Here is a 12,500-nt window from a genome sequence, read left to right as displayed (position 1 = left end):
ATATCCCTCATGATCGTCACATAGGGGTGAGAATGGTGCCGCTCTCTCGTTTTGTGCAGTGTGAGGGAGTACTCACCATGATTACCACTTGTGATGTTCATGGGAAATAAACCCTAAAGTCAAAAGGAGGCAGAAGCCCCTCTTGATTGTGACGCTTTACAGAATAAATGTAACAGCATCTACATTGCAAAATAAGCAATGAAATCTTCACATGTTATACCTCTATTTTAGGTACATTTGCATTGCTTGTACATCTTTCCTAGTTACCATCTCCACATACCTAGGGAGGTACTGTAGCTTGTGTGTGAATAGTTCACTGGACCTATCCCTCCTCTCGGTAACGCTCATGCTGACTCCTTCCAGACAAGCCCCTGGCGGGCTCCAACTCGCTTTAGCCCTCGGGGAAACATTATCCTTGTTCCGTGCCCCGACTGACACTTTTGAGCATACTGGGTCTGAATTCGCTATGGACTGGCTGCGTGGACCAATTCTACAATGACCTCGGTTCCCTATCTGCGGGACCTCAATACATAGAGGAACATAGGCTTTCATCACGTATATCTGTACAGTGTTGCTTGGAGTTGTTTTTCGTGGGCACCATCTTAGTTGGGTACTTTCCATGACTATAAAACAATAACCACAAGGACAGGTCAAGTATAACACTTCACCTAACCTACACACACAAACTGATATACATACTGTATCTACAGTGTGGCTTCTTCACTCCTGAATCCCCAGAACATTATCCCAAATATATATACCCCATCAATGACGTTCTATCCCCAGGCAGAAAGAGGGCATATTAATGTGTGTATTCAGAATTCGAACTACTGTAACTCATACATAATGGTATCTTCACTAATTTAGCGGGTGCAGTTAATCCAAAGAAATATATACAGTACATAGTTATTTGTATGTATATGTGGGTATATACAAGTGTATCCAAAGTGCTAATTGTAACAGAATGTGCAAAAATGTAAACCTTTTTATATTCAGATTAAATTAAGCCAAAGTATACACGAACATGTTCTATGAATTTCATAGGAGCCAATATCTTCCTCAATAAGAAGGTATTAGAGGGTTGAACCTGGTATTAGAGCAGTGACGGGTTAATAGGTTGAGACCCAAACAAATTGACCAACCTATTAGTATCTCCGTTGAGGTTGGCTATTGATTGTCGCCTTGAGAAGCGTAATCATACTCAAAATGCTCGTCTGCAGTGGTAGACGCCTGCTGGTGATGTCACAGAGGAAACCACTTTTCAACATGGTGTCTTCATACACGTCGCGCTCGTCCCGCTGGAAACGCTTGCTTGGCGTCCTTTTACTCTTCACTTTAGTTTATTCCCTCTGTGGGGGGAGGGGGGGCAGACCGTGTTTTCAATGGTGCTTCCTGCACCTTGCTCTTTCCCCTTTTCTGGCTCTTCTGCTGTACTTCCTGTCCCCTTTATGCTCTGCCTACACAAGGCTATATGTTATAGTCTAAAGGGCAGGAGACATGAGTTATTTACAACTACAGACTTAAGATAATAAAATACGAGTACCAATAGGATATAGCTACTTATTGAGAATATATGTAATTGTACTTGTGAGTGTCCACCTCTTATAGTGCAGCCACATCTACCAAATCATTTAGGGATACTACCATTTCATGCACCATGACCATTTACATGCCCTACATATTGGATCAACTATGCAGCACCTACCTGTACTGCTGCGACACACTTTATTCGAGCAAATACCCAGTATGTACCTGGCAGATACCTGGAATGCGCCGCTCCTCACCTCTGACAAGCCCCGTTGCGTTTGCCTTCCCAGCCATGGTTCATGCCTGGCTGACGGGCGGCTGATCTGTTAAATGATAATGATTAGGATTTAATAGGCTGCAATGCTTCGCGTGTCTACCAGATGGCATAAATTCATGAATTGTAATGCAGTATATATATATATATATACTGTGCAGTATTGCAGCCAGTGGGAATAAAATGCTTCAATCCCTGCCTGGAAAATAACGCAATGCACTCGGGCAGAAAACAGTCACAAACCTCAATACACCCGAGTATACCCGAATTCGTGGGACTAGCCGAGCTCGAATAAAGTGTGTCGCCAGTGTACCTTAGATCATAATACAAGTTAACCTATTGACAGTACAGCAAGAATAGTTTTTAACTCTCAGTATTGTGTATTTTGCATCACTAGTTTTGAAATTACCACAGTTTTTTAGTAGAGTGTAAATAAGTTATATTTTAGTGTGCATTTCACAATTAATTTGGATTCTAGGGTTATGGCTGCTATTGACTGGGAGTCTGTTCTTGTGTAGTTTATTATCCAGATATCTTTGATAGCAATCTTATTCTTAGCTCCGTTTTTAAACTATGGTGACAAATTGTTGATGCACAAAATCATAATGATTCATTTTTGTGTAACCACTGGTAAACCGATTTGCAAATGTACTTGGGTTCTGCTTGAAAGGCCTAATGTGCGCAGTGAAAACACTCCCAGTGCTATAGTGTTTTGGACAACAAGGCTTTAAAAAATATCAGTTATTTTCTTATTTATTACTTTCTGTAACCAACATTCATGTATTTGCAGCTTCAAGTTTATTCAATAGTATTGGTTTTATATATTTTGGTGATATCTTGATATAACTTTTTGAGCATCTGTAAACATGACAAATTGTATTTTGTTTTCTTCTTAACTTTGTGGCGATTTGGATACAAGAGGCAGCCTCATTTTTAATGATTTAAACTTTTAACTGTACAGCTATTCCATCTGACACATTTGTTGGCAATATATAAAGAAAAGTGTAGCTTTTTGACTGTGAACAAGAAAATAATTGCTTTCAATATATTGCAGTGTTGCCATGAATCAAATCTGACCAACATCCAATCTTCACCAAGCTATCTGAATGTAGAGTGTAAATCTGCTTCATAGCACTTAGAACATTTTCTGTAAACTGCTGGTGCTTCCTATCAAATTTGATATTTACCATCCTCTGTCAGCCATACATCCATCATAGAATTAGATTCGGTAGTTTGTGCCACTTTTTACTTTTATGTTCTCGAGAAAAAAGTGAAAAATATAGGTACATATACTTTCAGTAAGACAGGCTATATTTGTTGTAGACCAATTTTGATTTACAATGGCTTGTGTGCACATGCCGGGGGAAAATTGTGACTACACAAGATGAGTGTACTCTGAAGGCCCTATGTTGGGTTTTGTTCACACATGCCCAAACCATACTGTTGCTATTCATATTTTTTTGCTGTTTGAGGGTAATTCTTAATAGTCCGAAGTGGGTATAAAGGTCATTTTCAGTAAAAAAAAAAAAACACAAACATTTGTGATTGGGGAGTTTGATCTGAAAACGTCCACTTCAGAGAATATAGAATATGGCCTATAGACATATTTACTATGGATTTTTTTTCTAGCATTCGTTTTATTTTGTGCTTCTCTTGGTAGACTTATCAGTATCTAACATATAGTAAACCCTTCACGTGCAGTGGTTTTCTTTAGAAAATACAGTCGTTGTCCCTTTTACCACAGATACATGTTTATTCTATGATTCATCTCTATATTTCACTTTTCCCCTTTACAGCAGTTACACTGTTTCCTAGTGCTGCAATTCCTGTGACAAAATACCTGGAATATTATATTATTTTGTAGACTATACTGTGGAATTATATATATATATATATTTTTCATTTCTTATTCAGTTTGACAAAGTATATGCATACAGCATTCGTCATAATTATGGCAAGGAAGGCAAGAGGACAGACTATACACCATACAGTTGCATGAAGATTATCATGAGCAACCCTCCAAGCCAAGGGGACTATCACGGTGAGTTCTGATGAGAAAATAGATTTTATCGATATCGCTTTTGGATCATTGTTCTCAACAGATGGAATATAATAATTGTCGTCCTGTATACAAGCTTCCTATTTTTTTTTGTTACTGTGCTGTGTTGAATAATGTGTTTAGTTATCTGAATGCCGTTAGTCTTTGTTTGGATTTAGACAATGGTGAATATCTGCAAAGTTATTGTGCATACAGATATAGCAAGACTTGCTGTCCCCAGCTCCACGGACGGTAAAAAGCAAAAGTTTGCAGCGCTGGGGACAATGAGCGCTGTGATCGTGCTGCGGGGGGTTCATGCTTTCGAATGGGAACCTCTACGGCTTTAGAAGCGGGGGGGGGTGGGGGGCACAGGATACACATGGAGCACAAACTACAGTGTCTTTACACCGACTCTTTGGACAAATTCAGTCTCGAACCAACCCAAAGGTCCTCTTCACGCCAAGATGTCCATGCTCGTCGTGCAAGGCTTTCAGAACCATATGTTGTAGGTTCCTAGGCAGAACTAATTGTCTTCTATCTGGGTGGTTGTGATACTGTACCACCCGATAGAGAAGGCAGTTATCCATTTTAAATTTGTCTGCTTCGCGCATAAGTATAGCGACCATGTCGCTGGGGGCATGCTTCGGAAGTTCAGGCTTATTCCTCTGGACAGCCTGCCGAATAATACCCGCCACAGGGTCCCGCATCTGGTATTATACAATGTCTTTCCATCTAATGATCTTATCATGAGTGATATTCATCCCTTCAGGGTCACAACTCTGAGAAAGCCACTCTGTCTTCTATAATGGCCGCGGTATGGCACATGGCTCACATCCCTGGTCCAAGGATCTCCTCCCAGAGGTCATCATCGGGAGTGGTGCTCAGGCCTGGTCTTCGGGATAGGGCATCCGCTCCAATATTTAGTGGCCCCGGTTTATATTTCAGGGTAAATTTGTAGTTTGATAAGGCCGCCAACCATTGATGGCCGGTAGCATCCAACTTGGCGGTGGTCAATATGTAAGTGAGCGGATTGTTATCCGTCCTAACTTCAAAAGTGACGCCATATAGGTAATCATGGAGTTTATCCACAAGGAACTCCAGCTTGTGTACGGGATAGTTCTGCTCGCTGGGAGTCAGACTACGGCTGACGTAGGCTACTGGTCGGAGTCCCTCCGGGTATTTCTGGTGCAGGAAGGCACCCAATCCGTTGAGACTTGCGTCTGCATGAAGAATGTAGGGCTGTTCTGGGTCGGCATAAGTGAGAACAGGTGCTTCTGTTAGACTTTTCTTCAGACCCACGAAGGCCCTCTCACATTCGGCCATCCATTTGTCATCGAACGGCTGTCTGGCAGAGGTGGCCTTTTGCCCTGTGTCCTCGGGGTATATTTTAAGGAGATTGTTGCGAGGCTTGGCCTTGCTTGAATACCCCTCGACAAAATGGCGATAATAGACACAGAAGCCGAGGAAAGAACGTAGTTCCATGACTTTCTCAGGTCGGGGCCAATTCACCACTGCTTCACTAGCTGGGTCAGTGGCGATCCCATCAGCGGACACAATGTGTTCCATGTAGGTCACTGAGGTGTGGCAGAACCTGCACTTGTCGAGTGACAGTTTCAGGCTTTCTCGTCCCAGACAGTCCAACACTTCGAGCAGCCGTTCTTCATGTTCCTCTAAGGTCTTACCAAAGACAATAATATCGTCCAGGTAAACCAAACATTCCCGAGGATTCATGTCACCAATGGTTTTCTCCATGAGACATTGGAATGTGGCTGGAGCTCCACATATGCCTTGGGGCATGCACATAAATTGATAGAAGCCCAGAGGACAGATGAAGGCAGTCTTCTCCTGGTCTTCTGCACTCATTGGTACCTGGTAATACCCGGATCGCAAGTACAAGACATTGAACCATTGACTACCCGTCACGGCGTTGAGAATCTCTTCGATGCGGGGAAGACTGTACTGATCAGGTACCGTGTGATTGTTCAGTGTCCAGTAGTCGACACACAATCTTATCGACCCATTCTTCTTCCTCACCGCCACGATGGGCGAGGCATAGGGACTCCGGGATTCGGTCACAATCCCCGCTGTCTCCATCTCTTGTGAGACGTCCCTTACATCGTCTACATTCCAAGGGGCAATGCGACAAAAACGCTCTCGGAAGGGGGTGGTGTCACTGAGACGGATGGTGTGTTGGGCGTTTCGGCTGCAGCCCACAACCATCTCACTTGTGTAGAATACGGCCCGACGTTCTTCTAACTTGGCCGTGAGTCGGTTTTTCCATTCAGCCGGTAGATCTGAATCTCGGAAGTTGAACGTCAGCCCAGCTGGTGGCTCTTACACCGTGGCGATATTCACTCAGCATCTTCCTGTGTCCCTAACACTAATATTGCTAAGCAGGGCAGGGTCCCTATCTGAGGGGCAAGTCCCCATCGCAGCCACAAACTATGTGGGAGTCGGTACATAATAGGGGGTATCTGGCCTAGTGCAGATGCTACTGACATCTGCACATGTAACTTACTCCTTCCTTGTCCTAGCTCCAACTGCCAATCTCCTAACTGTCAGCTCAAACTTCAAGCACACCCATAGTTCCAATCTCCCCTCAGGAGATTCTAGCAGCCCCATGAGGGACTGAGCACATGTCTTCCTCCCAGCCGGGAGGAGACTTTGCTTACATCCTCATCCCTTGAACTGCCTGAACCCCACCCTGCGAGGTCTGGTTCAACTCTATAATTTAGGACACCTCTCTTTGGTGCAAAAGGGAAGGGCACAGGCTCTGGATCCTTATTGAACAGACGCAGACTCCCAGGTTATCTCCACTTCGTCACTCGAGGCTGTAGAAAACCCCACAGGATAGCCTGTCAATGTCTGGATCTTACTAGATAGCAAAGTAGAGGGAATAAACCCAATGAACTGATGCTACCAAAGTCACATATAGGGGCTAAATGGATATAACCCACAATCCACTTAAAAAGATAAAGGCAACTCACTATTGAAAATGTCATATAAAGGATAATATAGTTAGACTCACCCTGGGTGGGGGGCCAGTATGCAGGATGAAGCAAGAAACAAGAGATGAACTGTCCGCAAACACCTCACTCTTGAGCCAATTAAGCCGCAAGCTGCTGCCCTTACCCTGCCCGGTGTCTGTAATATCCTTATTCTCAGCTCACTTTAAGCCGTTCCATACGAAGAGATGAAGAGCTGATAGGTCCAGTTGAAGCTTTTCTCTGGCGCACTTCCAACAACGAGAAGGTGGCGGTGGCGTCTTGAATCACGCCGACACAGTGCCCGTGTAGAGGTAACAGCTGGTTCCAAACCGGCGAACGCCGTCTCCTGCAGGGAGGAAGGGCAAACGATGCGTCCCAGCATTCAACGCGCTCCGGCACGTCTACGCGTTTCGTCCCTTATAAAGTCCCACTCAGGGACGAGTTCTTTTTCTGTGATGTGCAGCATGTAATTATTAAAGCTGATTTTATTTTACTCTATTTTGGCTGAACTCCAATTGCTGTGACCGCCATCGTTCTATTTTTGACTGGATCTTGCTAGAACTTACGTGACAGGAAAGGCAGAAAGGCAGCTGGTCCAGCCATGGATATATATTATCAACTAGCTGATATCAATTTATTATCAATAAATGTGAGGTAGTAAGCACTAAAGTGAACTGTGCTGAAATAACAGACCACAAGAAGACATACAAACACCATATAAGACAAGGAAAAAGGGGATTAGAAAAGGGAGATGAAACAAAAGGAGAAGGGGGTGGGAGGGAAAGTCAAAAATAATGAAACTTAAAAATAAAATAAAAACACTGGAACTTCCAGATAGCTATCCGCAGGATCAACCACCTTCCTCGATACTTCTTAAAAATAAAAAGGGACAGCGCGGGCTCCATAATGTAAATAGTAAAAGGTTTATTACCACAATGCTAAAATCAGGTCATTCACAACAAATCAGTAGAATAAGCGCCTTGGACAAAAAGCTCTGGCATCCTGTAATTCTTCTGTCGGTACGGAGCTCAAATCTTGCGGTTAGAAGCGTGCACTGGTCGTCTGCATACACAGCCGGATAGCTTTAGTAATGTGCGTCCACACAACGGTCCCCCGGCACAATGGTATCTGCACTTCCAATTCCGCAGCCCCCTTCCGTAGTAGCAGGTAGAAGGTAAAGACAGGTTCCAGGCTCAGCCAAAAGAGCGTTTTAACCCTTACGCGTTTCGTCGCTAGGGTAGTGGCGGCTTCATCAGAGAATAGAAAATGGGGGAGTCCTCATGATTTATATACAGTAGTCCAAGTAAATTGATTAATTAATCCTATCTCCACCCACATTAATGGATAGGAGTGACTACAGTTGAATCGGCTTTAAATTACAAGAACATTAGAACATAAAACAACTTGGCACATAAACATGAAATAAGACTGGGGGAATATAACTCTAATAACACAATTCATCATATGAAATATACAGAAAAAATATACAATATAAACATCAATAAAGTATTGATTATAAATTTTACTTGAACGAGGTATACATAAACATTTTTTTACATTTTTAATTAATATATTTATGGAAGTACAATACATATATTAAAAAATGTACATAGACCTGTGGACACTGACAGATTAAAATTAACTAGATTAAAAACATACCGTACAAATGTAGTTGAAACTTAATGTAATACAAAATCCTAATCCGTGTGGTCTACCTATCTATCCATTTTTAGCCCCCCTGCCAGCTCGTTTTGAACCTCCACAGTTATGTTTTTGCCCCCTCCCCCCCGTCAGGTTTGACACACAGACACATGAGATGCGATGCTGCTGCTGCTTCTCATTGGCTGATTGTCCTCCTGCTGCACCATGCGATTGGACAAGGGATCGGGAGCGAGCACAAGTCAGTGACACGCATATGAATATGAATATGCATATGCGTTCCACTGAATGAATTACACAGATAATTAGTTAACCCGCCGGTAGAATTTCACCGATCGATCACAAGTGATTAGCCAAGCTGCCGATCGATCCGTTCTCCTGTGATGTTTTGATTGCATTGATGCAAATATTGAAGTGGGAGAAAAAAAACTTTAAAAAAAAAAAAAAAAACGCCAGCTTGAACTGCTGCTTTAAAACTCATGCTCTGAATGGTCAGACTATCGGCCGGGAGCTCTGTGTTGAGAATAGTGAAGATTTTGAAAGTTTGCTGCTTCATACTGAAGTTCGTCAGCTATCAAAAGGCAACTGTTTCAGGCGCTTTTACGACCTGTTTGACACAGTTGTGGAATTTTTTATGAAGGCACGAATGCTTTGCTCAGTGATGAACTTGGAGATCAGGCATGACATTGCTTATTTACCAGAACTATTTGCAACGTTTAATTAAATGAATTTGCAGTTGCAAAAAAATTAGGTCAATCTTATTAAGGCCAAATCTGTCGTATCTACTGTACATTTATTTCAAAGTTAACTCTATTCAAGCGCAATATAAGCGAGCTATACCAATTTCCGAGCCTGTCTGAGCTAATAGAGAAACGTCGGATACAAGATGATCTGCAGGTTTTTTGTGACCATTTGCATATGCTGCATGAAGATATGTCTGAGCGATTTGAGGATCTTCTTTTGATGGAAATTCCTGACTGGGTGATACATTCATTTTCAGATACCTACTGTAGGAAGCCAACTTCCTAGTGGTACTGGAAGAAGAACTAATTGAGCTGCAAAATGACATTGAGCTGAAGCCAAAGTTTCAGAAATTGTACCAAGATTTTTGGTTACAGAAGGAAGTTTCTGATAGCTATCCTGCACTATGGACAGTGGTTAAGAAGATCCTTGTTGCATTTCCAACATCATATTTGGTAGAACGTGGTTTTAGTGTGGTCATCCAACTTCCCTCCAAGCAAAGAAATCAACTCCAGATGACTTAACGTGGTTATTTAAGACTCCTGCTAAGTGACTTTAAACCAGACATTGGAAAACTATTATCACTTCATCAAGCCCATCTATCGCATTAAGAATTTACTGAACATAAAAGTAGTTACTAAATGTGGTATCTAAGATTCTTGCTAAATGACCATGAGACTTTAAAAAGCTGCTATCACTGGATCAATTTCATAAATTTTATTGAATTAAACTAAAAAGTTTTATTTGGATTTTGAATAAATGTGTAATTAATTGTTACGGTTCTGAAATGTATTATTATTTTCCTTAGTGGGTCGTGTAACTGCTATTCTGAATAATGCTTTTTATAGTGTAGGGTATGGGGCACTGGGCATGAGTTTATGGAACAAGGGGGCAGTGACTCGAAAAAGTTTGGGAACCACTGCTTTACATCACTACTAGGGGCATCCCAAGTTGCTGACTCTGTGTGCTTATTACAAAACAAGGCATTACTTGTTAGTGAACTATTTCCAAAACAGCTTAAACTTATTCTTAAAGGTTTCACTTGGATGCAGTATATAACTAACCTTGTTGTCTGTGATTTACTGTATGAGCAGGTAATGAAAATGAGATTTTGAACCCAAATTAAGTACACCAGCATGATCTGAGTTTTTTCCCTACTTGTCTATTAGAATTTTAGCTGGTTGACATGCCTTTATTTTTAATTAACTCATTTTGTTCATAGGAAGCACATTTTGGCTTGTTCCTTTTATAATGCTTTCTGGAAATCTTTAATCGGTAATGCTCTAATAGTCCGTGAAGAAGTATTTTGGGAAAAACAATGCAACAGTTTCACACATTAACGATGACCTTTATCATTATTAGGCTGTTGGGCAATTAGGAGTAATTTAGTCAATATCAAGATTGTGTGTGTTTGTTATTGTTTTCAGTCTTGGGTAAACTGATGTATTTGTGTGGTTGTTTTTTTTTTGCTGCTAGGGTGTCCATTTCGGCACAGCGATCCGGAGCTGCTGAAGCAGAAGCTACAGTCATTCAAAGTCTCTTCCACAGGAATAGGCGAGGTAGGACAAAATCATTTTGGCTCCACAACACATATTTAAGTGTCTTTGTTTGCCCATGTATGACTATGCACCGTCACAAGCACGATAATCAGAAATGGGTTGAAGAACTATTGTGTTGGTGCCCAGAAGAGGATACTTTAAACAGGTTCAACCCGGCCATGCACCAGTTGGTCTCCTTTTCCCCAGGTACTATAGATAATGACTACTTTGGGGCAGTTAATGCCAATCGAGCATTATACAGGCTACATTTTCATTTGTGTTTTTTTCTTCAAAAGTAAAAAATTGATTGAGGTACAACAAATTAGCCCGCCCCCTCCCCCCCCCTAATGTCTCCAGTTCAGGAAAGCTTTAAAAAAAATAATTTGGGTGTTGCTGTTTTCATAACTGTAGATAAAATTAAAACAGGAAGAACGCCAAGACAATAAATAGCAATTTATACTAGAAACATACGAGTAACACTTTTTCTTTCATTAAAGGTTATTGAATCTCTCTAGGGAGAGATTTAGCAAGTAGTTTGTTTGCCAGCTATGTTGAGCTTCCCCTGTATTCAGGAAACCTTACAAGTAGTTCAAGAATAATTTATGTTGATCGTCCACTTTGAAGGACAGGGAATTGCTGTCCCTACATTGTTCCATGTTGCAAGAAGGGAAATGCTGTATGAATTATATTTTTGTAAAAACGTAATTCCTAATAATTTGGTAGCATTTCCTGATTGATGCACAATACCGATATATCCACATTGCACATATTACATTTGTGCTCTAGGCCGTCTGTTAAAACATATTGAAATAAAATTAATTTGTTAAATAGGGTATGTCTAATAACTCTTAGATTGACTTACTGCCAGAAGTATCTTAATAAGCCTGTAAATATTGAATACTGCGGTTTCTATCCATTCCACTTGATTATATCAGTTGCTTGGATCTTTGCACACTGAATTTTAAACTTATGAAGTTATTACCAATGATAAATGCATGTTATTTAAGTAATAATCCCCTAAAATAGCTCCAGAGACCTACTGCTTCAATACCCCATTACTAAAATAAAAGCAGATTAATTACCTTAGCGGCTAGCCGCTAAGACAATGAAGGGGTTAAGCCAGAGTACCTAGTTTATTGTGGGGTAGAGGGGGTGGGTGAAGGGGGTAGTTGCCCCAGGGTGGTGGGTTAGGTTGCGGAAGGGATTAATCCCTTTAATGCCTTAGACGTAATAACCGCTAAGGTAATGAAGGTGAACGTGTTCTACCCAACCAAGAGTCCTTATCACCCACCCTGGGGCAACTACCCCATTCACCCACCCCATCTACCCCCAATAAACATTAAAATACAATACAAACACCAATACACTCATTGATTACCAGTATGGTTACCTATTACCTCAATGGGAGTAAATATAACCCCAATGGCAATGAATGGGCACTCTACTACCCCCCCCCCCCTATTAAAACATACACTACAGTAAAGGGCAAAATCCCTATTATCCAGAGCTATTACAGAGAGCTGGTTAATAGCGCATTTACCCATTTAAAAAGGGGTGTAGTGATGTGAGGTGAGGGGTTGTATGCGAACAAGAGCGATGGTATCCATTGCGGCCCCCCAAATCTCTATTGTAGTTATCGACGAGCACTGGGGATCCACGCAGGCACTTAATATGTTGGAGAAATCCACGTTTGCCATCAGGCCCTCAGGGGTCACACCCTTCAACTGTCGATACCT

At 41.6% G+C, this 12,500-nt stretch overlaps 1 protein-coding gene across 2 annotated transcripts in view; it reads left to right on the top strand.

Moving 5' to 3' along the window:
- The window catches only part of PRIM2 (DNA primase subunit 2), a 225,584-nt gene that overhangs the window by 168,488 nt on the left and 44,596 nt on the right, over positions 1 to 12,500 (top strand). For both annotated transcript variants that reach the window (XM_075598113.1, XM_075598112.1), the window contains 2 exons: positions 3,716 to 3,842; positions 10,703 to 10,785. In XM_075598113.1, coding sequence (XP_075454228.1) covers positions 3,716 to 3,842; positions 10,703 to 10,785 — 210 coding nt within the window. The remainder of the gene's footprint in view (positions 1 to 3,715; positions 3,843 to 10,702; positions 10,786 to 12,500) is intronic.

The sequence above is a fragment of the Ascaphus truei genome, chromosome 4 (genome assembly GCF_040206685.1).
Source record: "Ascaphus truei isolate aAscTru1 chromosome 4, aAscTru1.hap1, whole genome shotgun sequence".
NCBI classification, from domain to species: Eukaryota; Metazoa; Chordata; class Amphibia; order Anura; family Ascaphidae; genus Ascaphus; species Ascaphus truei.
This window is presented reverse-complemented; position numbering and strand designations above follow the sequence as displayed.